The sequence below is a fragment of the Anas platyrhynchos genome, chromosome 2 (assembly GCF_047663525.1).
Source record: "Anas platyrhynchos isolate ZD024472 breed Pekin duck chromosome 2, IASCAAS_PekinDuck_T2T, whole genome shotgun sequence".
NCBI classification, from domain to species: Eukaryota; Metazoa; Chordata; class Aves; order Anseriformes; family Anatidae; genus Anas; species Anas platyrhynchos.
Window position 1 is genome coordinate 4,183,407 of NC_092588.1, and position 27,083 is coordinate 4,210,489.

The 27,083-nt window shown below is 38.7% G+C and overlaps 1 protein-coding gene across 15 annotated transcripts in view; it reads left to right on the forward strand.

The window, feature by feature from the left end:
* PTK2 (protein tyrosine kinase 2) overlaps nucleotides 1-27,083 on the forward strand; it is a 191,708-nt gene that overhangs the window by 144,027 nt on the left and 20,598 nt on the right. For 4 of the 15 annotated variants that reach the window (XM_072034273.1, XM_072034274.1, XM_072034270.1 and 1 more), the window contains 12 exons: nucleotides 937-1,020; nucleotides 2,188-2,205; nucleotides 5,846-5,902; nucleotides 7,215-7,235; nucleotides 8,291-8,388; nucleotides 11,641-11,725; nucleotides 14,507-14,607; nucleotides 16,102-16,217; nucleotides 17,175-17,275; nucleotides 18,403-18,492; nucleotides 19,696-19,900; nucleotides 26,064-26,175. In XM_072034273.1, coding sequence (XP_071890374.1) covers nucleotides 937-1,020; nucleotides 2,188-2,205; nucleotides 5,846-5,902; nucleotides 7,215-7,235; nucleotides 8,291-8,388; nucleotides 11,641-11,725; nucleotides 14,507-14,607; nucleotides 16,102-16,217; nucleotides 17,175-17,275; nucleotides 18,403-18,492; nucleotides 19,696-19,900; nucleotides 26,064-26,175 — 1,088 coding nt within the window. Of the gene's footprint in view, nucleotides 1-936; nucleotides 1,021-2,187; nucleotides 2,206-5,845; nucleotides 5,903-7,214; nucleotides 7,236-8,290; nucleotides 8,389-11,640; nucleotides 11,726-14,506; nucleotides 14,608-16,101; nucleotides 16,218-17,174; nucleotides 17,276-18,402; nucleotides 18,493-19,375; nucleotides 19,397-19,695; nucleotides 19,901-24,693; nucleotides 25,405-25,442; nucleotides 25,556-26,063; nucleotides 26,176-27,083 lie in introns of those variants that run through there. The other 11 variants (XM_072034275.1, XM_038175665.2, XM_038175660.2 and 8 more) reach the window with 10 other exon arrangements.

Consider the following 27,083-nt stretch of genomic DNA (forward strand, 5'->3'; position numbering starts at 1 on the left):
GTTTCCAGACTCTATTGAAAGTGTCAAGTTTTTAAATAAAATCAGCTGTAGTTCTGCCCTTTACTGGGCTTTGCTGAAGTGGTAGCTGTGAGGGAGTCTTTGGTTGACTGGATTTTTACATCACCTCTCCTATTTCCTGAGATAGAGGAGAGAGGGAAAGGATGAAAGCAGAGAAGAGTGCACAGATGCCAGAAATAAGAGGAGCAGCTGTCCTCAGGTTCTTAGCATCTTGTTTCCTCCTTTCTCACCTTGTGAAATCCGCTTCGTATGCTCTCGGAAATCTCTCTCGTCATGATAAGCTCTTTGCTAATTCAGTGCAGTGTGATGATGAGGAAAAGGGGACTGTGCTGAATATCTCTTGGCAAGTGAGGTCTGCACTGGCAAGAAAACTCAGTGACTGATCCCATTTTATAATATGTATCAGTGGGACAGAGTAGCATAGTGCTTTTCCTTGTTCTGTGTCATCGTGATATGTAAAATACCTGTTTTGTGTGAAGTTTTCCCGGTGTCTAGAAAGTCAGTACATGCATGTTTCGGTCTGGTGACTGCCACTAAAGTCAGAATTTAGCTACAGCACCTTCTAGGAAAACTTAGGGAGCTTGCAAAAGTGCATTACATGTTTGGGATGGACGGTGTCTGCATTGTGAATGAGGAGGCGATTTAGTAGCTGGCAATTTTTTACTTTTTTTAATAGATTCTATTTTAAAAAGTGAAATGAAAATAGCTTATTGCTGTACAAGGGAATTTGTAGAAAAATAACAAACGTGCCTTAGAGTTCCATGAACATTTGTATATCCATTTTGCGTATAGAGAACTGTAATGTAAACCTTTATTTTTATGTTCATTCGTTGTAGATGTTCTCTCCGCTCTCTTTTCTTTTATTTCCAAATAATTTGTTTCTGTTTTTCTCTTTTCTTTTCTTGCCTCTTTGTAAAGGAGTCAATCACTGTCAGCATAAAGTAAAGAAAGCCAAGCGCTTTCTCCCTTTCGTCTTCTGTTCCCATGAGCCGCCGCCTAAGGGTACTGCACTGCTCTTTGTATAGGCTGCCTTATTAACCCAAAAGCTGAAATACTAACTCGGTTACTGTTGGTTTTGTTTGTTTGTTTACTTCTTTAGCCTCAGGCAAACAGAGTTCCAAGAATAATTTCATTAAATTTCTGCTACCCCTTCGTCTCCCGTTGAATTGGATTTTCCTGCAGTCGCAAACTTACCGGTCTCCGTTTTAGTAGGGGACTTTGTTTTAAACATCATATGCTACACTGACAAATTACTCATATTTTTATTTGTATAGCTATGCGGGCCCCATATACCCTTGGTGGGTTTTGTCGATATATTTTTCCTTCATTCTTGGAGCCCTGATGCAGCATGCTCATGAATGAAATAGAATAGCAACAGTAAGCATCGGCTCAGATCACTTTGAATTAAATACTGAGTACAGCGATGCTTGTGGCTGCACACTGGTTCAGCACTTGGGCTGGGCTGGTTTGGCTTCCTTAGGGGTAAGAAGAACCAGAGTAACGAGGGCATTTCTTTTCCAATATTTTCCTTTTCTTCGTAGATAATGTCTAAAGTACATCAGCTTGTGCTGCGGGGATTGGCGTGGAGTAGAATCATTACCAGAAATGCAGGCTGTGGGGCTCGTTTGCATAACTGCACTATGCTCTGTCTAATTAATACTTAAATTAGAGGGTGTTTCTGATGTCTTAGCGATAGCACAGGAGTGTCCTTCCTTGGAAAGTGTCAGCACCAACTCTAGTTACCAGCAGCCCTATGTGTACATGCAAAGCCAAATTGAAATGGCTCATCTGGCCGTAGGAGATCTATTTTGTAGCAAAATTTCGAATTATAGCAGAATTTGTCATCTCTGAACAATACCTTAGGAGTACTAGTTCCACTCCTGGATTCCTGGATTTAATTTTTGTGTAATTTTGTGCTTGAAAGTCGTTAACTCTGTTTCATCATACAAGCTTCTCAGGACATATCTTTATCCCTTGGGTTTTAGGTGAGAAGTCTTAAATTCCGCTACTTTTCTGGTTTCTCTTGAGTCAGGTATATAAGATAACTGCAGTCTGAATACTTTTGGATTACTCATGAATTTAATAGTGTATTTTCCCCTCCCCTTCTCTCTGTCCCTTCTCTCTCCCCCTCTGTTTTTCTCTCTCCTTGCATGCCACCTGGATCTGCAGATGAAATTAGTGGGGACGGTAATATGTTTTCTAGTCTGTGTGTTACTAATATGCAATATGCAACTCCTACATCCACATACCACTCAATGCGCATTTCAGTAATCGATTTTATACACGTTTTAGTATTAAAAAGCAGTTCTGCATTGGACATTAGCCAATAAACATTGTACTTTACAGGCTGTGCCACTAACCCTTTCTGCTAAACTGGAAATGAAAAGGAAAACCTGTTTCAGACACGCAGGGATGTGGTATTGCATGCGTTTGCAAAGGGAGCTCTGGCATGATGCAAAGAAAGTTTCTAGCTTTTCAAGAGCGTCCATTCAGTTTGATTTACATGGTTATATCGCAGATTGGGTTTGGTCAATGGCCGTAATACAGCATGGGAAATGAATCCACTAAGTGATGCTTTAAAGGCATGGTAGCATCAAAGTGCTCGGTGGTCCGCTACTGCTCCTTGCATTAAAGAAGCTATACGTGAGGGATTGATTTAGATTGAATTTATGAAATATTAATCAGGTTTCAGCTACTCGATCTACTGATTTTTAAGACATTTAATATTTTTCTTCAAAAGTTTGAAACCGTGGTTATAAAATATTATCCTCTCTAAACATTTGAAGTCTTTTTTTTTTTTCCTGGAAATATTCACTTGCTATCCTCTGAAAACAAGTTTGTTTTTTAGCAACAACAAAAAATGTTTTTAGCTGTTTTTCTAAAGGATTTTATCTGATGATGGACAAAAAAATCAAACTGATAGACTGGTGTGTTTGTCTTTATTCTTATAAGTAGGAGGCACTGCTTTTTATGTTCTTTTAATTTGCAAAAGAAGGAAATGAGAAGAAAGAGAGAGAAAGTCTTGAGGCCTTTCTCTTAGTAAACTGTCAAGGGGGTGTATTAATTCTCATCTGCTTTCTCTCTTTCAGATATAAATCATGTTAAGATAATGCTAGTTATTACTTAGTAATGTGTTTCTTAAAAGCTCAGTGTTTTATTTCTGTCATAAATTCAGAAATTGTGTTTCAGATACTAACCTTGCGTTGATTTTCATTGGTGTTTACCTTTTAAAAAACAGGGGCTCTGAAAGGAGAATAAAAAATCATGAGAAAAAGAATTTCAAAGAGGTTAAAATAAGGGATGAGCTATTATGAATGTAATACTGATTTTTTTCTACTCTTTAATAAATACATTCAGATTTAGTGAGGTTTGACTTGGCTCACACCCCTTTATCACTGACACTATGTTTGTCCAGAAGTGGCCTGCTTATTTCTTTTACCTGGAATAATCCAAGCCTGCAGATCCTTACCCAGCTGGGTTTTGCTGGATTCTGGACCATCTCTTGGCAAACGTGGTCGTGGTTTTACCAGGCTTGGTTCTCATCTCTTACCGAGTGACTGCAGTTGTGGGGTAAAGCAGCAAGCGAGGGAGGTTGTTACCCTTGGTGCAGAGCACTTGGAGCACATCACCTGGATTGAATTCGCCTCTAATTCCAAGAAACAATGCCAGACATGGACTGCAATCATTTTTGAATTCTCATTATATATTCCCCTCCAGAGTGTTAAATGTATAACAAGAAATACTTAGTTAATTACATACATTTTATTTATTTGGATTGGCTACGAAGACCCTTTTTGTTTCAGGACAGTTTTGGGCAGTGGCTCAAAACCAAGTAAAGTGCTCTGCAGTGTTCTCTTAATGCTTTTATTAAAAATAAACTTCATTAATTTAAAACAGCGAGGTGAACAAGCCAAGTCATTTATCATATTTTATAAGCACTGTCCCATAACCTAGTGTGACAGATGTTTTCTTTTTCTAAAGAAGTGTGGCACCACACTTTCTAGACTTTTAAATTTCTTCTTGAAGATGTTTTTATATTTCTTTCAGCCCGTTTTTTATACATATATGAAGAATTCTTCGGTATTATCCTCACATAACAGCTTGTAACAGTAGTAGAGAACTAAAAACATCTTGAACAATATTGCAAGGAGGCAGAGTGATCCATCCCCATCGCAGTGGTGTAACACTGATGTTTTCTTTCAAGCAGATGCTTTTCAGATCAAGCAGGGGCTTTTCTGCAAAAACATTAGTTTATATTAGGAGGAAAAAACATACCAAGAGATCAGTGCCTCTGGGGTGTGCTGCCTGTTCAGACTTGTGCGCTGTCTTCAGATTTCATTGAATTTTCATTAGGTGGCCCTGTTTTGCAGTGTCCTAAATAGAAATTGCCTAGCACAGATTCAAATGGCATAAAATTTCCTGATTGTGTTTTTACAAGACATGGTACAGGTGTTTGACAGAGAAATCGCTTTCATTTTATTTTAGTAGTACCAAGTTAGGATCATAAATCTCCACTTAATTCTCCATTTAATTACTGAAGTGTGTTGAACTTGAGAGGTTGCAGGGACCTCTAGTTTCCCAGTTTTTGAGTATTTAGTTTGTCTGAAAACTTGTTTTCTTGTTTATGTACCTGTAAAATATTTAGGAGCCTTGCTCTGGTTTCAGAAGTGGCTTAATTGAGCTGAGGGCTGCTGCCAAAAGGGATCATCCGACCTTTGCTTTGTCCCATTCACCATTCAGAAACCTTATCTTTAGAGATGATGCAAAGGACGTGTAGGAACATTCATATGCTCCAAAACAGAAGGGGAAAAAAAGGGGAGCGAATCTCACCTTTCAAAGGTAGCCCAATACACAATCACCTGAAACCAACCATGAAAACCTCAGACTGGACTTGAAATTGCTCGATTTTGAGAATTTCCGTGCATTTAAAGTTGGTGAATAGAGCGTGCCTGGCAGTGGGTAACTATCTCACTGCTGTGGATTGGTTTTGTAACCCCTGGAAGAGTTCCTGACCATTAGGAAATGACCTCCACGCACTGGAAGAAGCTCTTTAGAGCAAGACAAGGACCTTCGGATAGGGCTTGACACCATTTAGACCATTTTGGGAAGTGGTGACGTAAAAGCCCTAAGTCCTAAACAGAGGAAAAAATACACTGGCATTTTTCTGAAAACTTTGAGAATTGGGCGTTTTCACAAGCAGTCCATGAGATGCCAGTTCTTGACAGCAAAAGTGATAGTGAAATTTCTGCTAAACAAAGGAAATTGAGAGCGATACAAGGAAAATGGGTCTGAGGCAAGAGTGTGACCTAAAATACCTCTAAGCTCCAGGAGACGCTACAGAAAATTGCTCACGTTGCCCCACTGACAGCGGGTAGATGCTGCCCTGGAACATCTTTACTGGCTGTTTTGCTTGTTGACACCAAATACTAGCAAGCTACTATTCACACTTTTATTGAAGATGAAGCAATTTAATCCATTAATGATGTTTTATCTTTCCTGTGGTGGGATTTGCTGTTAGGAAGGTTTTCTTCTGAAGTCAACAGTTGAGATTGGTTTCAATTACAGAGCTCAGACTTTTCTGAATCTGAATGAATCTTCCTTTTATTCCTTGGTGAATGCATCTATGTGACGTGGTATAATTGGCAGGGGTCATTACCATACCATAAATTATGCATGAGCAAGTTTTATTCACGCTATTGTGAATGCGTCCCGGCGCTGTTGAAGTGGGGGGGGGGTTGTCGCATATCACCCTTGATAAATTGGAGGTACTGTTTTGGAGAACTGTTTTCATTTTTTTCCCGAAATTCTTCAATTCCTCCCTTTACAGAAACAGATGACTATGCAGAGATCATAGATGAAGAAGATACGTATACAATGCCATCAAGTAAGTATGGGACTTAATAGGAACTTTTTATCTGGCAGTTTCTTTGGTTTAGCAAGGGGTGAATCTGAGATTTCATGCTTAGTATGTGTGCAGAGAAAATATTCTTGATGATGTTCTGAAAACTCAGTTTCAGTGTCTTTCAAGTTCAGGTTATGAAGCAAACAAAAACAAGTTCTTCAGTATTTTTTGCTGATGTCAGTGACTTCACAGAGAACTGCCTTTTATGTCTCAAAATACATTTTTTTTTTATGGTGATGCTGAACACAGTGCACAAAGAAAGATTGGATAAGATCTGTTTAATAAGGGCAATGAATTTGGAAAGCTGCTGCCTACTGCTCTGTAACTGCTCCTCATCCTTGCTCTGTCTCAGACTTGCTGCTCTCTAATTCCTTGGTAGAAAAAAGTTGTCTGTACCACATGCAATTTTGTTAAAGATGAAAGACTTGGGGAACAAAAACAAAAATGCAAAGTTCTTCTGAGTCTTCATCTTTGAAAGCAAAAGAAAGATCATGCATTAGTCACTGCAAGGATTTTCTTATGGCATATTTGAATTAAAGTATAATATTAAATAGGCAGGGTTAGTTCATTTAATAATTGGCAATCGTTTGGTGCTCAGACCTGCAAAAACGTCAGGTTTGGCTAGCATAAAAGGGGAGGGTGGTGCTGAGCTGGTACCATGTTCTGCTGAAGAATGATGAACATATGGAAGGATTTCCACAGGTTTCCATGTGGCAGGAATGCTGCATGATCACTCCAGTGTTCGCAATATAGCATACTGCTGTGGAAAATATTTGAAAAGCAAGAATATATGTTTTCCAGAAATAAACAATGTGTTTTGAATGTCTTGCAGTAAGTCACTACATGATTCTACCAAAATAATTGCAGGAGCAAAAAAAAAAAAAAGTACTGTGATAAGTTATATCCTTTATTTTTTGTGAACATATTAACTCTGTATGATTTTTTAAAATCTTTCCATTTAAACTCTCGTGGAAGTAATTACTTGTGGTCCCAGCCCTGGATGATGCTAAACACTTAAGTATGCCTTCAATTCGAAGCCCATAAGATGGGCTGTTGGAGAGAAATTCATGAAGTGAAGCGCTTTGCTTGGATTGAAGTGGGTTCAAGTGTTCAGCTCTCGCAGGACTGAGGCAGTAGGATCACAAGAACAGACCCGTGACTTCTGCTAATGTAAACGTAAAATTGCATCAGTATATTTCTTCTTTTTTTATTGTTAACAAATGTTTGTCCTTGCTTTGATTTCAAGAAGCTATATCTAAGTAAGCATTTGATTTTTCTCTTAATTGCACTGCAGAAAGCTATGGAATAGATGAAGGTAACAGGAGACCCTTTCCCCATCCCTGTATGCTTGCAGTTTGGAATGATGTGGAATTTTTAAGTTTCCTATTCACTTTCATTTAATAAACATTTATTTATAGTTAAACCAGCTAGCTTTGGGATTTTAAAGAGGAAAATGCAGTACTTAAAACAAGAAATGAAAAAGGCATTTGTCATTGTATTACCCAGCTCTAGGTGACATTATTTCTGTAGTGTTAATGAAGACAAAATAATCAGTCATGAAGTCCTAAGCTGGTAGATTATATTTTTTTCTCTCTGAATAAAAGAAGTAGAGGTGAAAACATATACTGCACATGCTTTTCTGCTATTCCTGAAATATTTTTCCATGTCTGCTAGAAATTAAATTGCAAATGAAGTAATTCAGTTGCAATTGATTAAATGTTTTGCTGAAGTACCGAGACATTTTCATCAGAAATATTCTCAGTCTATTAAACAATGGAGTTGACAAAATTGCATAAGTTGCAAAGCATTATCTCAATTTTACTCCAATTACACACTGATGGTGGTGTAGTGCACTCAAAATTCTGCTCTTTCATTTTATCTTTGTTTGCCACGCTCTTGTTTCTGTATTTTTTTTCTTGCAGTTACCTCTTTAAAAATTCTCCTGGCTCATTTGATGGTTCCAAGATCTAAAATATCACATAGTGGAGTTCTCTTAAACATACAAAGGCACGTGGGCTAAGGCTGTATTTATTATCGTCTGTATTGCCCTAGGCTGTTTGTGTTCTTTGTCTTTTACTAGCTATAATTAAGAAAGATTTAATTACGTCTATTGCAATGAAATAAATAATGCATAATAGTTCATTAACAGATTAGATTTCACAATTCCTTTTACATTGCTTTGATTCAAACATTTGTTTAAGAGGTTTCCACTGTGTATATGGCATTTTTATAGGTTGGTGTGCAGCAAGTGTTAATCTTAGTTATTCATATGAGACATTTGAGTGACTTACTTTGAGTTTGGTATCTTGTGGATTGTTCATTTGCTCTTCATCGGAGATCTGATGTTTTAAGTGCATTATATTCTTGTAGCCAGAGATTATGAAATTCAAAGGGAGAGAATTGAGCTGGGGCGCTGCATTGGTGAAGGACAATTTGGAGATGTACATCAAGGAGTTTACATGAGTCCGGTAAGCCTTATTTTGGAAGTAAATCACAGACAAACAAAAAGTTTCTAGTTTAAATAAATAAATGTATGCCTCATATGCCTTGGACTGTGGCTTCCAGAACACGAGTACATGTTGACTCTGTGGTTTATCAAATTAATCAGCATGTAGCGCATATTTTTCAGTTCTCAGGTATGTAAAAAAGGAGCTCCAGAGTGGCTTCTCTGCTCCGATATGCGTATTTTTTTTTTACAGATAAGGAAACAAATCAAAAATGCTGACTAAATTATGCAGTTCTTTATCAAAGCCACTGGCAGAGTTGGCATTTTAAGTCATTGCTTTTAAACCCCAGCAATACACTTCTTTATTTTGAGTGTGTCCAAGCATGGGAAGCATGCACGTACCTCTGGCCATACTCCACTGTGGGGTATTCAGTGCTCTAGAACTTTTTCAGAAGTTTAAAACAGTATCAAAAGGTGTGAAACCTGAGCTGGGTTTAGGTTCAGTGTTCAGTGCAGAAGCTGCCATTTGTGTCAGGATAAGGTAATCTAATTTAATCTCACTGTGCTGAAATACAGAGGAGAAATTGTACTCTGTTACGCTGGAAGGGCAGCAGCCTACAACAGAGGGACAGTAACATTGAAAAATGTCTGTTTCGGCAGTAAGCATCTCTCTCTTGCTCTCTAGTTTATATGTTAATAAATCTACCACTTTTTCTTGAAAGAAAATGCTGTCCACTTCTATTATTTTGGATTATTATTATTTATTTTTTTGTCTAGGAAGAAATTGGTTTTGTTAAGTCAGTGTTTGTCTGGCAGATTTTTGAAACTGATGACTTTGTTTCATGAATTTTTGACCACATACAAGGAACTTGAATATGTATAAAGGGAAAATAGTAAGGTACCATTACATTTTTATGCAGTAGTTATAGGCTGAAACGTAAACTTCTGGAAGAAATGGTACAACAGGTAAAAGATCAGATGCAATAACATGATAGCCTTACCATCTTTGTATGTATTCAGGTCACATGTAAAAGAAAAAAAGGGGGTGATTTCTGGCATCTCGTTCTGTTAGCTCAAATTCCAATCTGAAAATCTTATTTATCCTTGTTCATTGGACTTGTAAAGTTCCTACTTTATTGATTGTGCAGCATCCACATCTTCTAGAAAGCTGCTTTTTACTAAGAATTCCTGAAATACCACAACCAGCCTGCATTTGTAGCATGCTGAATGAAAGATGTATGCATACATATACATTCAGGATCCCGTTGCTCAGGTGTAAGCTGTTCAAATAAGATCATCTTTAAAGGTTTCTTTGCTCTGGAATTAAGCCAAAAGTGTCATTTAAAATGGTGCTGTTTGCTGCTCACTGAACAATCTGGTACCTGTCTCTTAGATCCTCGCTGTTTTGGCTCCTTATCCAAAAATAAAGCATCAGCAAAACCCTGATAAGAGTTCTCTTTCTGTATGTTGTTGTGCTGCGTATCTGGAGTCTTTGCTGGCTGCAGGCACTAAAACTCTGCCTTTTGATGTTACTACTGATATATAAAACGTTGAAAAACTCTGTCTGTAGCCCCAGGAGAGAGGGATTGGTCTGGCAGGGCTCCAGAGGACTCTTCCAACCCTGATTGTTGAATCCTGATTTCAGAAGGGAATAAAATCTTCATTTACCACCAGTTTTTCAGTCAGCTTACAGGCACGTTTATGTACAAGAGAAGATTTTTGAGCAACGTTTTCATGCAAAGGCAAGCTGAAGAGCTGTGTTGTGACTGACTCTTAGCAAATGGACATGAAGCCTGCAAAATACAAATAGTATTCTAATTCTGGTAACAATTGGGTATAAAAATGGATTTAAAATAGCAAAGGATGTGCGGACACAGGAGAACTCTGTGAGTGCTGGGCTCTCACAGGCCTTAAAAACCAGGCGAGGACATTGGTCTACTGGTCTACCCTGTGCCCTTTTGGGGAAAAGGTGATGTGTAATTTTCCCATTAGAATCATGGAATCAAGGCTGAAAAAGACTTTCAAGATCATCTGGTCCAACCATCCCCCTACCACCGATGTCACCCACTAAACCATGTCCCTGAGCACCACATCCAACCTTTCCTTGAACACCCCCAGGGACGGTGACTCCACAACACAATTCCCAATATGAAGGAAGTCATCTAAGGCCCTGGTCAGGCCTGGATCAGGATTAATTTTAAAACACTTCAACTGCTTTTAATCCATGAAGAATTCATCAGAGTGACATCTTATCACGGCGTGGAGCAGTGGGGATGTGCCGTGTTGCTGTGCTGGAAGAGCTTGAGCTACCTGTGGTGGAGCAGCTTCTGCTGGGCCCCTGTAGAGCTATTCTTGTGAGAGCTAGGGATACACGAGCTTTCCGGTTTGTAATGCAGGTTTTTCACTTGATAAATCAAGATTTAAACTTTTAAAATACCATTTTCTAAGTAAATCGCAGTGTTTTGAATTCTACTGAAGCTCAAATGCCTAAAGCTTCTTTACAAAATAAAAGGCACTTAGAGCTTCTCCGTACTGTCTGGGACTTAGAAAAGGAGTGTTTGTAGAAGACACCAAAGGAAGAGAAGATGAAAGATGCCGCCTGAGCCAGGACGCCTCCTTTGGGCTTTCTTGGAGCTTCCCATTTTTCTGTATTCAGAGGATAAGCAATCAGATGCTACAATCTGTTTCTGATTTTGAATACATGTGTTGTGTTAAATCGGTTCTAAGCTCTCGATGTAACTGATTGTAAAGCTAATTTATAAAATATTTCACTTCCCTTTGTAGTTGGAGCTCAGCTGAAAAGTCCAATTAGTATGCATCCTGTTCGCAGTCTGCTTAATAGGAAGGATTGGAGTCAGTCAGAATTACAGCCAGTCTTTACACTGCACAGCCACAAACACTCCTTTATTTGGCTTTCCAAGTTGCTTGCTGGCAGAAGCCAAGTGTGTTTTTCAAGCATGTATCTACTTGTTTTCCTTTGCTTTTGCTAAATATGCTCAAAGTTTACTCTCCTCCAGTAGCCCTGTAACACTTATAGCACTACTCATTTCAATCAGTCATCTTTTATCACAATTTTTGTTTGAATTAATATATTCTAAATCAGATGAAATTTTCCAAGGCTCATTAGATATAAACACACACTAAGTGTCTTGCTTATAGTAATGTTTTATCATTGATGTTTGCAAAATGAATTTCTTAACTAAAGTGCTAGAATTTTACAGGACTTAGCTTTTGGTGGGCTGTATTTCAGTTATTTCTAATTAATGTGTTTCAGGAAAATCCGGCTATGGCTGTTGCAATCAAAACTTGTAAAAACTGCACCTCAGACAGCGTTAGAGAAAAATTCTTACAAGAAGCCTGTGAGTATTAAATTATTTCTTTTGGGGTAGCTTCTGTAAATGGTCCTTGGAAAGATTTTGCAGCCCTCTGTGCCAGAAACTTCTGATACTAATTTGAATGTTTTGTTAATGTACAACATGAGCTTTGTTCTCTCCTGCAAAATGTGCCAGGAAGACTGCTTTATTTCCTGGCATTGCCTATGTATATGATTATATGTGGATTATTTGCTTTTTCCAAGTTGAACAGTGATACCTGACTCCTGGAAGACTTCAGAAACAGTTTTGCAGTGTCAGAGATCTGATCTTCTATTTTTTTTCCTCAATGAATTTTTAAAATAAAATCAGGCAGCATTTGTTTCAGTGTATTACACTACCTTTAGAAGGTTAAGTTGTTCTTGTTAAAAAAGTTGCTAAAACGTTAGGTCTAATACTTACCTGTTTTGAGCTTTCAGAATTTAAAATTGTAGTAGAATAAACAAATTTTCTAAATAATTGCCCACAAATATTGCATTCCCCAACTAATATCTTTCACACACGAGGAAGGCTTTTCGTTGAGAAGAATACTTACAGAAAACGTTTGTAAGAGTATTGTAGGTGCTGATTTCCATAATGTTTGGCTTTGTAAGTAAATTATGATATGAGACATAGACCTTAATTTTTGCCTATTATCCTCCGCTATTACATATCTATAAATCTTGTAAAGGCATTGTGTTACAACAGTAAATTAATTGGTTATGGCCAGATGTTACTGTGTTCTCTTACACAGTAGGCTTTTGTTTAAGGATTTTTTAAATATTCAGAAAAAGTGTTCATAGCTAATGGCTTATTATTTTTGAATGTCAGATTTTTCTTAAATTACTATAGTTCTTTCAACTACCTATCTAGCTGTTGGAAAAGTAAATACCATTGTTTATAATGATAACATAGCAGTCAAAGGTAGGCTGCTCTCTCTTAACAACGTAGAAAATAATTGAATGCTGCTTATTAGACCTTGAGCTCAACAGATCAGGAAATGCCAGCAGCGCAGACAGGTAAATAGTGCTTTTCAATTTAGTTTTAATCATTTTTTCTTCCTTTTTTCTTCTAATTCCATCCATTCCCTTTCCCTTGTTTGTGTTCAGATTGCAAACTCTTGAGAAGACACTGCCACTTTGTAAGAGCACCCATAAAAGGCCCAAATCCAACATTTTAACCAGAGTTTCACTATTTCACTAAAGAGCTTTGTGCATTTTTTTTCCTTTAATAACACATAACATATGTAAACCCTGCGGATTCAGAACTTCTAAGTATGATATAAAGACAGTTCTGGTAGTTTGGGGGTTTTAGTTGTGCACAGTGGATTTTCCAGTGCTGAAAAGATGCTGTGTTGATTCTTGCAAGAAGGAAAACAAACTGCCTGGGGTTTGGAGATCTTCACTGATCTTCCACTGGTTTTGGTAAATTGCTCCTTTCTGCAAGTGGTTCATTCCTTCCGGAAAGGGAATCTTCCTCTTGGCTCTAGAATCTTGATGGCAAAATGAATTTGTGAGCTTGTCAGGTAACATTGATTGAATTAGTCTCTCAGATATATTTTCCAACAATGGAATATATTGTGCTTAAAACTTAAGACCATAAAAAGTATAGAAATATGTATGTTGATTTCCTCTTCGTCACTTTGTCTTCCCACTTCATTTCTACATCAAAGAAGCAATATTTTCATGTTGGAAAACATACTGCAAATTTCATCGAGTTAGATTAGAATAAGAGGTAATTATTTACCTTTAAGGTAAATAATTGGTGGTGTTTCAGAATATACATTTTATTTACCAAGATTTTAATACTGAAATAGAGTTCAGATAAACTTCCTTCTCTGAAATTCCTTTTACTTCAAAAGGGAGGAGGGGAATTCAGTGATTTAGGAACCTAGTCTCAATTCCATGTAGTGTTTTACCAGTTTTTATTGCCCAGTTGGCATGTTCTTTATTCCTGTTCATTAATGTGTTAAGCTAGGTCCTCGATAGGGTTGTTTGTTTTATTGATTCTTTTCCTGATTTATTCATAATACATTAATATTTTAAAGAGTGTCTTCGTTTCCCTCTTTGCAGTAAAATATATTAGTGAAACATTGTGGGATTAAGTAGCACTGTCCAAGGGATTTTCTTGGGATTTTTAGTGTTGCAAGATGTAGTGGTTATACTGCTGTTGTGTATCAGAAGTAGAATTCAGAGCTCATCAGAATGTGAATCCAAAACCACCTGCTGTTTCAGCTTATAATTAATTAAAAGCCAAAATACATTTTTTTCTTTTCAAATTCTGTGTGAACTGAAGCAGACTTGCCAGTTTGGTAATTGCTATGTATTTCTGTTGACAGCATACACTGTAAATGTAAAAGAGAGATTACTTTAAGATTAAATTAAAGATGCTTGTTGTGCGTATGTTGGAAGATAAAAACGTAATCAGAGGACTGATGTTTTGTTTAACCTACCAAATAGACCTCCCCAGAACATTAATAAGCATTTGTACATCTTCCTGCATAAAATATACCAACTGTGCTGCTGAGACTGAAAAGTTAATTAAGCCCATAGAAAATAAAATCAGATGTGAACTTAATCATCAAGTGAGGTTGTGTGTCTATGCCATAAACTGACATATTTTTTCAGACATGGAGTTATATATACTGGTTTTTCCCTCCTCCTCCTGTTCCAATAGGTTGGACACTGGGCTGGTAGGTCAATGTGTTCACTTACATCATGCTCAGCCAGGGCAGAACTTAATTATTATATTAAAAAAAAAAAAAAAAAAACTTCTTTTTTCTCCTTTTAGTAACGATGCGTCAGTTTGATCATCCGAACATTGTGAAGCTCATTGGAGTTATTACAGAAAACCCAGTCTGGATAATCATGGAGCTCTGTACCCTTGGAGAGGTATGAAAACTTCCCCTGTGCTTTTGGTTTCCCTTTTAGCTTTGCAAAAGACTGAAAAAATCACTTATCACTACTAACCCAAAGGCAAACTCCTCAGACATGATATCATACTTGTGGTAGAATTATGGACTCAGACACAGGAGTGGCAGGATTTGACCTCACTCCTCCACTAAGGGAACTGCATCAGCTCGTACCAAAGGGATTTAGTCATAGCTTTCAGAGAACTTCAGTTGCTCTTGCAGAGTGAGAGCATGACCTGTGTCAAGTCAGATGATGGTAATGAGTTACAAACAGTATTTGCAAGCATGCCTTCTGGAAGGGAAATTACGTGGTATGTCTTCTGCTCCTAAAAGGTGGCAGTAGTGGCTGCTGTTGTGTGAGCAGCAATTGAAGGAAACTCTAGCAGAGAGGGTTTGGGAGGAGGGTGGAAGTGGGGTACATAAAACCATCCAAATTTCTTTCCCAGCCTTGAATAGATGTTTCTTGAAAAGTGAACGTTGCATATGAAAGTGAGCAGCTTTGTTATTCTTAAACAAAGGTGGCTTTTGGAAGCCTCCTGAGTAATATTGCTATTTTCCTCAGAATCCTGAATTTATTACCTTTCTTTCTGTACAGTCTCTGCAGCAGAGACCTTAGATAAGATGACTTTCCTCATTATCACGTCATTTGGATGAATGGTTTAAAGAAAACTAGAGCTCAGGTTTTTGAAACTCATTTGTTTCCTTTGAGCCACGTATATCTGAAAATGTGAGCTGAAGTAATATTTCATTCTGTAAGACATTTTAATTAGCAACCTGCAGTACGTTGTCCAAACAGACAAAAAAAAGGCAGAAAAACTATAGTGGAAGCATTTTCTGTCAAAAGTTTATAAATTTCTTTTATGGAGCCCAAATTACTTTTTAAAGCCTTTTTTTTTTTTTTTTTTAATTGATAAAAGAGAATCCAGTGCTACTAGATTAGGTCTACATTAGGTCCTAACTGCCTTTTACTGGGAGTATAGTTCATAAAACTTCTGCATTGATAGGGGCTACTCTGAGCTAAATGCATATATCTTAGCAAATGTAAATGCAGAGTAAAATTCATGCTGCTCAAACAATATTTATCTAATCAATATTTAGATTTGCTGGATACTGTTATGTCCTGAAATCATTTAGGACAAAAACTTGCTCCGTTCTCAGGGAAGAACTCGTAACAAGACCGTGAGCACTTGTCTCAGCAGCAGCGTATGCACTCAGCCCTCAGAAGGAGCCTGAATGCAATGCAGAAATGTTTTCTTGATTGGGCTAACAGTTTCCACACAGAAAAAATACTGCTTGGATTTAACCCAGTTGGGCTTTTTCATAAGTGGTTTTCTGTTCTTGCCCGTCTAAAGGGAAAGCAGGCCTGTTGACACTTGGGTAAACTTTGCAATTTGAGATATGTCTTGTTCAGATCTGTTATCTATCTTTTTTTTTGTTCTGACTTCTTTCCTTCTTTTTTTCTTTGTGCAAAAAGTTGAGATCGTTTTTGCAAGTCAGAAAATACAGCTTGGATCTGGCCTCCCTCATACTCTACGCTTACCAGCTTAGCATGGCACTTGCTTACTTAGAGAGCAAAAGATTTGTACATAGGTAAGCCTGTATATACACACGTGTGCGTGTTTTTATATGTAACTACTTAAAATTTTATAGAATAAACCGTGTCCTAGATCACCAGATTGCTTGTTGGCAGTAATTCTGGGTACTAGATACACTTGTCTGAGTGAAGAGCCTTAATATACATAGTTGGATCCTTTAAGTTTCACTTTCATGTTTCTTTCCCTTGGCTTATGATGAATGTGTAGCAGCAATACTTTGACACTCCTAAAAGCCATTTACATGTTTTATGTCTGTCTCCATATCAGTATGGCATTTTTTACACGTTGCCAGCAAAATAACACCCTTTTCAAGAGTGACACCTGCTGGCTCAGCCCTAGATTGACTTGTAGATGGTGCCTGATTTTAATCGGAATACATTTCAGCTGAGTGGTTGCTTTGTGGTTACATTTTTTCAAAGTGCTAGTCAACTGTAATCTTGCAAATACAGAAAATGAAACAATGGGCAGCTGGCTTCTTAAGCAAAGAACAGGGAAAACAAAATATTTATAAAATAAAAGTTCTTTTTTAACCAGAAAGTGAACCTAAATTTCTTTCTGGATGTGTTTTTAATTTTCTTCCCTTTGAATTCCTCCCTAGGGGGGAAAGACTGATTTTAGCCTCATGTTGTATGCAATTAAGAGTAAACAGAATTCAAACTGCTATGAAACATTTAGGGCTTGAACTTTCTGTTTGTGCTTAAAGATTTAAGTTCAAGTTGCAATATATGGTATATATTGTACATAGATACATATATATACATACTATATATAATATACACTCAGATATAAGACCAAATGTGCTAGAATATTTCTTAGAAATATTAATTAGAAGAATAATTTGGTCCTCTCAAGGGAGTTTGATACTTCTGGACTTTAATAATATATTTCAAATAGTGTTTTACCACTCTTAAGTTTTTAAATGACTAGAAATAGTGTCTCCTCTATTTGGCAGGGATATTGCTGCTAGAAATGTGCTGGTGTCTGCCACTGACTGTGTGAAATTAGGTGACTTTGGTTTATCCCGATACATGGAAGATAGTACTTACTATAAAGGTAAGTTGACATTCAGTTTAACAACTGCTTAAAAATTGAGTAGATGGCAGTAAATTCCTACATGTACGGTTCAAGAAGACAAATCACAGGATCTGATTTAAGTTGCAAAAAGTAGGAACTGCATTTGTAGGTTACATTCTGGTTTTTAGGACAAGTACACAGTACTTTTTTCACAATTTTAAGAAGGTTCTCAATTTCGAGTCCTGAGATAATCACATTAATGGTATAATTTAAGTAGCCTAAAATGGTTTTAAGGCTACAGATGTTTGAGTTTGCATTGTTATTGTATGCTGCATACTCAAAAATGCCACTGGTCTGGCAAGATTCAATACAAAACATACTTGAAATTACTTTTTTCCCCCATTTTGCATGGAAGACTGAGCTTAAGTGTCTCCAGCAGCTGTGAGATGCCCTTCAGTGCCTGATGGGGAAAAACAAGCCATCTCTCTTCTCCTGCTATGTGGTGCCAAACTGCAACATTGAAATCTGGTGCATATTATGTAGCTGTCTTTACTAATTGAAACTTCAATAAATTTTGAAGTTACAGTCGTGTATTTTAAAAATCCGTTATCTGTCCTCTTAACGCTTCAGTATGCTTCCTGGTTTCACTTGTCTCATTTCACTCTGAGCTACTTTCAGTTGATTTAATTGCCGAGAAGGTGAGGAATGTTTTTGACACGGTCGTTTCTTGTTGTGCTTTTGGGTTTTTTGGGGGGAGGTTTGGGGAAATGCTTTGTTTTGGAGTTCTTTTTTCTGCTTCATGTAAGGCCAAGCAAGCTACCCTTATTTTGATCAATCATTTGCAAACACCTGCTCCCTAGCTGAGATTTTGTGAGTTTTAGACTTAGTACCAGTGGGTTCTTAACCACAATAGTTGTGTTTTGAATTAAGAATTGACTTAAAATTAGAAGGGGCTTAATCAGCCTGTATATTTATGCAAGGTGCTGTTCCCCTCTCTCTCAAGGATGGCCAGCAGAACTGGCCAGGTGGCACAGAGATCTCATGTACAAATTTGATAGTTATTCACTGGAGATGGGTTTTGCCTGTCAATTATTTCCCTGAGGAAACAAAGCTGTTTGAGCACAGCAGTGGGAATAACAGCCTGCCTTGTCTTGCCTTTCCTGTAGCTTCCAAAGGAAAATTACCCATCAAATGGATGGCTCCAGAGTCAATCAACTTCCGACGGTTTACCTCAGCTAGTGATGTGTGGATGTTTGGTAAGTGAACCCAAATGGTGCGGCTTTTACTGTCCTGTCCCAGAAGTTCAGTGTTTTTAATTACTGTAAGATGAGTAATTTCTAGATACTCAGCTGTTTTTATTGTTCTTTCAGAAATTCCAGTTTCTTCTAGCACCTTTTCTATCTCTGTATTTTTATTTTTTTTCTACATGTAAGTTTAGGCTTACCTTTCAGGAATATCCTGAATCCTTCATCTTTTTTTCCTAAATATGCATGTTTTTTATATGAATCTGATCACCTGTGCTCAAACAAGAGCTCACAGAGCGCTGCTCTGGACGGACAAAACAAAGAAAGGCTGTGTAAAGGAGCAAAGACGATGAGACTTTTAAGTAAGAGCAGCGTTCACCCTCTTCACAAAATAAAGTGTGTTTTTTTTTTTAAGCAAAGGGTATGTGATTGTTAGCTGTTTTATAATAGTATGAAGAAAATTCTGGTACAGTCAGAAGAATTAAGCCCGTGGAACATTCTGGCTGATCTTAACCTGACAGACCATTTTTCCCCTTTGTGCTTTTTAACGTAGTTTCAACAGAAACTGTTTTATTACATAGTTTCAGCACAAAAAAAAAAAAAAATGGGATCGGTGCCAGCATTAAAACACCCTCAAAGTGAAAATACACTATGCAAGTCGAAACAGGCCAGTTGGAACTAGTCAAAGGGAAAAGCAAATACAGCTCATTCTACTTAAAAAAAAAAAAAGAGAGAGAGAGAGAAAGAAAAGTAGATTTGAATATGAGCAACCATTCTGATTTACAATAGGTAAAGCGTAGCTAAATGTGAAGGCAGGCTGCTGTGAGCCAGCTGTGGGTCATGCTTCCTCATAAATAGTTCTGGTTGGTACTGCGTGTGTGATCTTACTACACATCCCTCCTTGGGCTGTCAGCCGGTAAGTAAAAACTGATTCCCTGACTATATGGTTTAGAAGAATTTGCATTGTTCGGCTGTACGACTCAAAGCAAGTACTTTGGGAATTTGTAACGTAGTATTCCTGAGCATAGCAACTCTGAAAGGAGGCTTTTGTCCTTTATTTTAGCCACCATTCTTATTAAACCTCCTTTCTTCCCTCTTAAAATTGAGGCTTTGTGTGCTGGGGCTGGGGGAAAGGTTTGCTTTCTCTTTTACCAGTTTTTTAATTTGTTTGCTCACACGGAGGAAATGTTTTTTTTTTGTGTGTGTGTTCCCCAGGTGTGTGTATGTGGGAGATCCTCATGCATGGGGTAAAGCCCTTCCAGGGAGTGAAGAACAATGATGTAATTGGGCGGATTGAGAACGGTGAGCGGCTCCCCATGCCTCCAAACTGCCCTCCTACCCTCTACAGCCTTATGACCAAGTGCTGGGCATACGACCCTAGCAGACGACCCAGGTTTACAGAACTTAAAGCACAACTCAGGTAGGGTTTTACTTCTGAAAGGTCATTTCCTTGTTCAGAAATATTTGCTTTTTGCTGTACCTTCCATTACAGTGTTTTCTTTCTGTCAAAAATGCAAGGCTTTATCTCCAGGGGGCCAGGTTGGTGATACTTTCTTGGAAATCTGGACCTTATCTGTTGGAGAAAATTAAACTAGGCAGTGAAATCAAATAATGAGAAATATGAATCATCTTTCTTTGCCAAGAAAAACTCCGTTTTGTACTAGCAATTTGTTTATAATTTGAGCTATATATGCTACAGTTCTCCAGGGCAGGGGGAGGAGTAGAAAGAATTTAGAGTGATTACCTAGTCAAACATGTAGTATACAGTTTTGGGGTACAAACATGTATTTTCCTAAAGAAATGAATCACCAGGTTTCAGAGTAGATGCTTTGAAATTAGATATCTGAGCATTTTCAGTAGAACAAGCAAAATTTTGAAGTGCTGCTGGAAGTCAGTTTCATTACATATCTAGCACACAAGTTCCCCATGGTATCTCTTTGTGTGCAACTGTGGAGCCTGCAATAAATGCATTGTAGTTAGCTAAGAATTCTTCTGCCCTTCGTAAAATGGGATGGACTACCTTATATTTATCTTGCAGTAAGTGTGAGTATACACTTGACACCAGCCTAAATTCACACCACAGTTTATTCTGCAGTAATTCAATCCAGTGTCCATATATCCATTTCTCCAGCCACAGGACAAGGGTGATATTTAAACTTTGAAACATTCCTGAGATGTTGTATAGAGACATTTAATATTTGTGGCCATTTTAGTGATTTTATGAGTCCTCAGTATCTATTTTGCCTCAGTCAGTATGTGAAGGCTTCAAACAACATGTACGTACTGTACAGCTCTAAATCCACTCTTGAATTTGTTGTGATTCATTACCAAGTTCTTCAGTTTCAGCTGACATTGAAGTTGTGCTTTGTGGTATGTTTTGTTTTCGTAACATAATATGTGCTGCTGCTGGATGTTTGTGTTAGAAGAGAATTCACAGGTCATTAAAATAAGAGGCAATTTGAGTATAATTCTGATGCTGTTTCAAAGTTGCTGGATGGTAACTTTTCCTGTAGCTGCCTTTTAAGGTTTTTTTTCCTCCTCTGTAAAATGTTCCATTGTCTGTTGCTCTGGGAGCTCTTGTGTGAACTTAAAATGTACATATCTAGAGAAGGACATACCCTTCTCACAAGGATCTCACCATAATATTATCAGTGCACAGGTACAGTGGTAGGCCTGGGTAGGGATTACAAGGAGAAGGTAGGACTTGGTAATGTGGTTTGGATACTAGGTGGAAAGTGGCAATTCTTTACTTTTTTTCTTCCTCTGGAAGAAAATAGAGACTGTACTCAGAGACTGTACTCAGAGAAACAGAGCAAAGGCAAGAATGGCTCTAACAGCATGAGTCAGAAGAGGAAAGAAAGGAAAAGGTATCACCAAATAAACAGGGTGGACCAATGCCCAAGAACCTGGCTCTCATCAGAACCTGGCTCTCATCAGAAACGCACAGGCAAAGGGTGAGAAACAACAGGCAAAATCTGCAGCGAGGCAAGTTCTGATCATTTACCAGGAAAAATGTTTCCCAGAGTGCATGAATAAGCACTGAAGCTGGTCGCTGGGAGACTTTCAGACCCTGCCTGGAAAAAGCTCTGAGCGACCTGACCTCGCTGTGCATCAGCTTTACTGGGAGGTTGGACTGGAGACCTCTGGGAGTCCCTTCCAACCTCAGTGGTTCTCTGATTCTGGATGAAAAATGCACCAAGGGGGGATTTTTAAATTTTTTACCCTCCTCTTGTCATGCTAGGAGACTTGAAGCAGCGTTCAGAGAACAAGCTCTCTCCTGGGGCCGCAGAAACCCTAACATGCAGTTTTTGTTCTCAACAAAGCGAAGAGTTTTCTTCTGCCCCTCCAAAACGGTGACCTTTCCCTGCTGGACTTCAGGCAGCACAGTCGTCCTCAGGGCTTCTCCACGCTGCTTGCAGAGTCAGCCCCTTGTCAGAAAGGTTGCCAAATCCCGCATGGCGAGGCAATCTCAGGCAACGAGGAAGGATTGTGTTTCAAAACTCCAATTCCCATGAACTTGCAAAAACAAGCCATTTCCCTGGTGGCCTTCTCTGTGTGGTGTGGCTGCTGCTCGTGCTGGATAGGATCCAGGGTAGTTTTTTCAAGCTGAGAGCAGACTTTGTTTGCCTAAAGCCAACGATACAACACTGTAGCATTCCTCCCTTTTTAACGACAAAGACCGTGGCTTTGGGAAAAAACTGCTTTTCTGCATCTGAAGGAGTACTGATGGGAGCACAGATATTTCAGCTGTTCTCGGTTTAGTTGATGCCTTACCCATTTTGTCGCGACATCTGCGTTGCACAAACGTTACTTGCAGCTGCTTGTGCCACGCAAAGATGCTGATTGCTGTAGAATTTGTGTAGTGTTATTAGGGGGGAAATAAGGCCGGAAATTTTGTGGTATTTGGTTTGTCCAGAGTGGGTAAAGGATGAGTTAGTCATCACATCCTTCCTTCCTAGGTCCATTTCAGCATTTAACAGCCCCAAATCGTGCACTATTACTCTTACAGTGTTGCTATTCAGAATGAGTTCTGCCTACCTACAGCACCGTAACCAATTACACACACCACCTCAGACATACATGTATTATTAAATTTAAATAATTCTTTGCTGTGGTCAATATGCTACAGGTTAGTGTTGGTAAGGTAGCCATAGTACACTCAAAGGTTTTCTTACAGGTCTTCTCCCAGGCTTGTGCTTGTGAGTCGTGGTGCCCTGCACATCCCTTGGCAATAATCCTGTTAAAACTCCTTTTAGTATTCCATGTTAAACTGGATTTTGCTTTTGAGCTTTTTAAATTAACGTCATGCCATGACATTTTGAGTGCATCATTGAATTAATTTTGTATCAGGTACCTGTCGCCAGCCATTTCTCTCTAATAGAAATAGCAAAATCAGGAGCAGTTTTATCATTGCTGTGACAAGATTGGGCCCTCTGTTGGTTGCTGATGAAGAAGCACAGGTTTTACCAGAGTAGATGATCCCAGATGATCCCTGGGCTGCAGGTCATGTGTTAAATACAGATTCAATTCTAAAAAATATATAAAAAGTAAAATAATGACTGATTCATCCCCCTAAAGTTTGTTTTTATGACAGCAATGAGATAGTTAACTGATGGAAATGGGACTTGAGCCTTCTTGTGGCTGTGTTTGCTGCAGCTCTTGAAATGTTGCTTATAAATAAAAGGACCAAAACTGATAAGAATGAAGGCAGTTTAAGTCACATCGTTTCATGGCATCTGGCAAAAAAAATAATTGTAGCACATATTTGATATATATGATGGAGGTTGCAACACTTCGTTAGCTTTTTGATCATTGACAGTGACTATTAGGAATAAAGTCCAGCAAAAGTGCTCTTAAATTAGGGCTGTATGGGGAAAATGTGTTCATCTCCATGCAACCTTGTGTTTTTGTTGGCCAGACAAGAAAAAAGAAGCTGCTTGTTGAAGGGTCAGCACTTCCTCTAGGTTCCCACACCACGTACGAGCAAACACTGGCATTGCTTTCTCTTCCAAAACGTAAGGCTGCATTTCAATATTTCAGATATTCCTGCTTTGAACCTCCCAGTAAATGTTTCCTTTTCAATGCCACGGGCAAAATTGAGTGAAAAGGTTCTTTGAAAGTGAAGTAAGTTTATCAACTACACAAACTTCAATAGTAGACGTTTTTCATCAGACGTAGCCAAGAAGACGACTTAGGTTTGTTTGTTCTACCTCGAGGTTTGCTAGGGAAGTCGTACGAGTAGAAATGCCTCTCTGCTGCTAAAAATACGTGCCGTTTGGGAAAATATGCCTAGATGTGACTTCCCTGACCTCTGCGATTTCTAATAAACCGTTGAGAGTCCTCGAGCAGCTGCACCGAGAAGAGGTCAAAAATATCTCTTGGCACACTTGTGCTCCGTCTATGGATCGGTCTTCCCTTTGTAAAAACAAAGACGTTTCTGTGAGTCATTTATATTCCTTGTGTTTTTTTTCGAGTGATGCTTCTCCGAGGCATTTCTATTTTATATTCTTTTCTTGTATGTAGCAGTCAAGGGCATCTGGTACAAATTCTGCTGTAGCTCATCAGCCGTTGACCAGGCTACTCGCTGGGCTGGGAGGGAAAGGTCCTCGTGATGACACAGGCGAAGGAATAGCAGGATGAATTAGAGCCGTAAGGCAAAAAGCTGAGCCTGTGTTATGAAAAACAAATCATTTCAGTCGGAATTTGTCATTTCCAGTGACACGATTGAGGTTAATGGTACGGTATTAAATACCGGGACGCCACAGATAAAATGGCTTTGACAGCAAGGCAGATAGGTAGCAGTGTTTCATTCCTTTTTATGGAAAAACAGGACTGGGCTGTGACAAATTATACCCGTGGCCCCAAATTGTCAATAAGCCATCTCTAAATTTAGTCAGCTGCTTTTAGCTGACTTTTGTTCCATTCCTTGTGCTTGCATTAGAGCAACTGCCATATCAACAAAAAAAGAAATAAAAATGCACATTTTATTCATACGTGTAGGTGGTTTTTTGTTTTGTTGGCATTTTTTGGTTAAGTTTTGAGGTATTTCTTCAAAGATTGTAATTGTGGTTCGTGGCTCCAGATGCGTCCCAACTGATTTCTCACGATACATAAAAACTCGTGCTGAATATCCAAAGTCTGACCAAGCCTTAAAACGGGGCTTTTTTTCTAATTCTTCGTGAGTTATAGTAAGAAATACTTTTTTTCCTTCCTCTGTAGGAAGAGAGAGGTGGTAAAGCAGAAGGATTTTCTTTTTAGTCGCCTGTGTGGGGCTGTAGCTGTTTGTCTGCAATAGATCTATCAGAATGACTGCTGCAAATAACTTGGTCTGATTTTGTTTTTGTTCCACATTCTTGTGTTCCTTCGGCAGTGATGGATTGAGATTGCTGCAATACTCAGAAACTCGGGTAGGCTGCAGTTGAGATGAGCTGACTTTCCTGCTTTTAAGAAGTGGCATGAATTTTTTTGGCTGAGGGAGGAAAGGCAAAGCTCTAGCCTCCGACCAAGCAGGAATTTATTCTTGAAACAAGCAGCGAAGTTCCAAGATGAGAATAGATTGCTGGAGTTGATCTCATCCCTTGCATGAGTAATTCTGGGTGGTTATTTAGTCGTCTGAGCAGGAGATTATAAACTCAGGACCGAGCTTTGTTTCTAGAAACTGGAGTGCTCAAGGAGCTGGGGTAGCTCCTTCTCGGGATTATCTTTACTCTGGGGAGATCAACGTGTCAATAATCTGCCCTGCTCAGATCTTGAGACTGTCCCGTGCAGCGTGCAGCTCCCTCGTCCAAAGCTTCATTCTGAGCAGTTCTGAAATGGCAAATATCCAACATTAATAATCCACATAGCAGAACTGGGAGGAGGCTGCTGTGGGGGCAGCAGTATCACGTTGAACTTCAAACGGGCTTTTTAATAGTCAGAACAGTGGTAAGTAGCAAACTCAGTTTTACTACTGTCTTGTGCTTTGTTTGAAAATGTACCCTCCTGACCTGAGCTGTGTAAAAGCGGAGTGAATGCTGTCAGATGTTTCTGTCTCGCCGAATTGCTTTGCTGAATGTGTTCCTGGTTAGGCTGAAATGTAAGAGGAAAGCATGGTATTTGAGATGGTGGTTTTTTTTGACTGCTTTGTTTAACAGAGGGGAAAATCCCAGTGATTTGAAGCTCGGTTGAGCTTCCATAAAGGATGTATTTTCGGTTTGTTTTGATCCTTTGCAGCAATCGGGTATTTTCATGTGAAAAATAAGCTTTCATGCAAGTAAGCGCTTGGTTTATCGTCTTTGAGGATTTCTCTGTGTAATTACACATCAAAAGAAATGTTAACATGCAAAAAACTTTTTTGTACAAGATCAACCACAGCTTTCTGAAAGCCCGGTGCTGCTTTGGTTGTTGAAAGCACCCTGACAACCCTACAGATGCGTTTCTTCAGAAAACTGGTTTCCAGAAGCAATATACATAAAAGAACGTGGTCTCAAAAGTTTTCGCTCACTCTTTTCGTGTAATATTCATTGGCTTGAGAGATGTGGGAGCTCCGAGGTTTGTTAGACGTGTAGCTGGAGTTTTACTTACCTCCGATGTGTTTTTCTTAGTACAATACTGGAGGAAGAGAAGCTGCAGCAAGAAGAACGAATGAGAATGGAATCCAGGCGACAAGTCACGGTGTCCTGGGACTCAGGAGGATCGGATGAGGCTCCTCCCAAGGTAGCTAAGATATCAGAACACAAAGCACGAGTGTTTCTAAAAGTAATAATAATAATAAAGAAATGGAATTGAAACGATGATTATTCTTCAAAGCCGGGTTTGATGGGTTGGTTGAGAACGGCGTTCTGCCCAATTCTGTCATCATCTGCTAATGCTTGCCTGAAATGACCCAGCTCTGCTTAGGCTGTTATTAGAACTGATCTGTGCTGTAATTTTGCACTGACAATTTTCTGTTTCTTGTTTGTTTAACTTGCAAGAGACTCCCATAGTTGCCACAAAAATGTTTCCTGGCTTTTTCTTTCTTTCTTCTTTCTTCTAGCACTACTATGAAACGTTAGCTGGTGAGATCTCAGACGTTCATCAGGTTTATTTATAAAACATCAGCGACGGAGTATAAATTTATTAATTGTAATTTTCTTATTCTGGACAACGGTTTTACTTCCCAAGGATAAGATGTGTTTTAGTTTACACTTAATTTAGTTTCATTGCATGTCTGCCCTGTTTGGACGTCCCTAAGCTCTCCAGTTGGGGTAGTCTAACCTCTCCAGTTGCTGGGCGCTCTGTTCTCTCAACAATTTTTGCGTGCTTTTCCTAAGATTTATTTTGCATTTTGAAGGATTGGGTCCATACTTCAGAGGATTTCATTTTGTGCAGTCACTGCTGTGATGTGGAATAATATCTGCACCTAATCAGTCTGTGATGAATTCCTGTAGCCCTCTACTCAAGCTCTGGTGCTGATAGGGATTTTAGTAGTAGTAGCAGGGCCCCTTCTGCTGCCCCAACGGCCATAGGAAGGCAACTTAATTTTATTTGTTTTCCCCACATCTAGCTTGTTGCCTGATAGATTTCCTAGCTTTGTATTTGATTTTGGTAGCTTTATGGCAACCAAGAAATACGGACACTGAAGC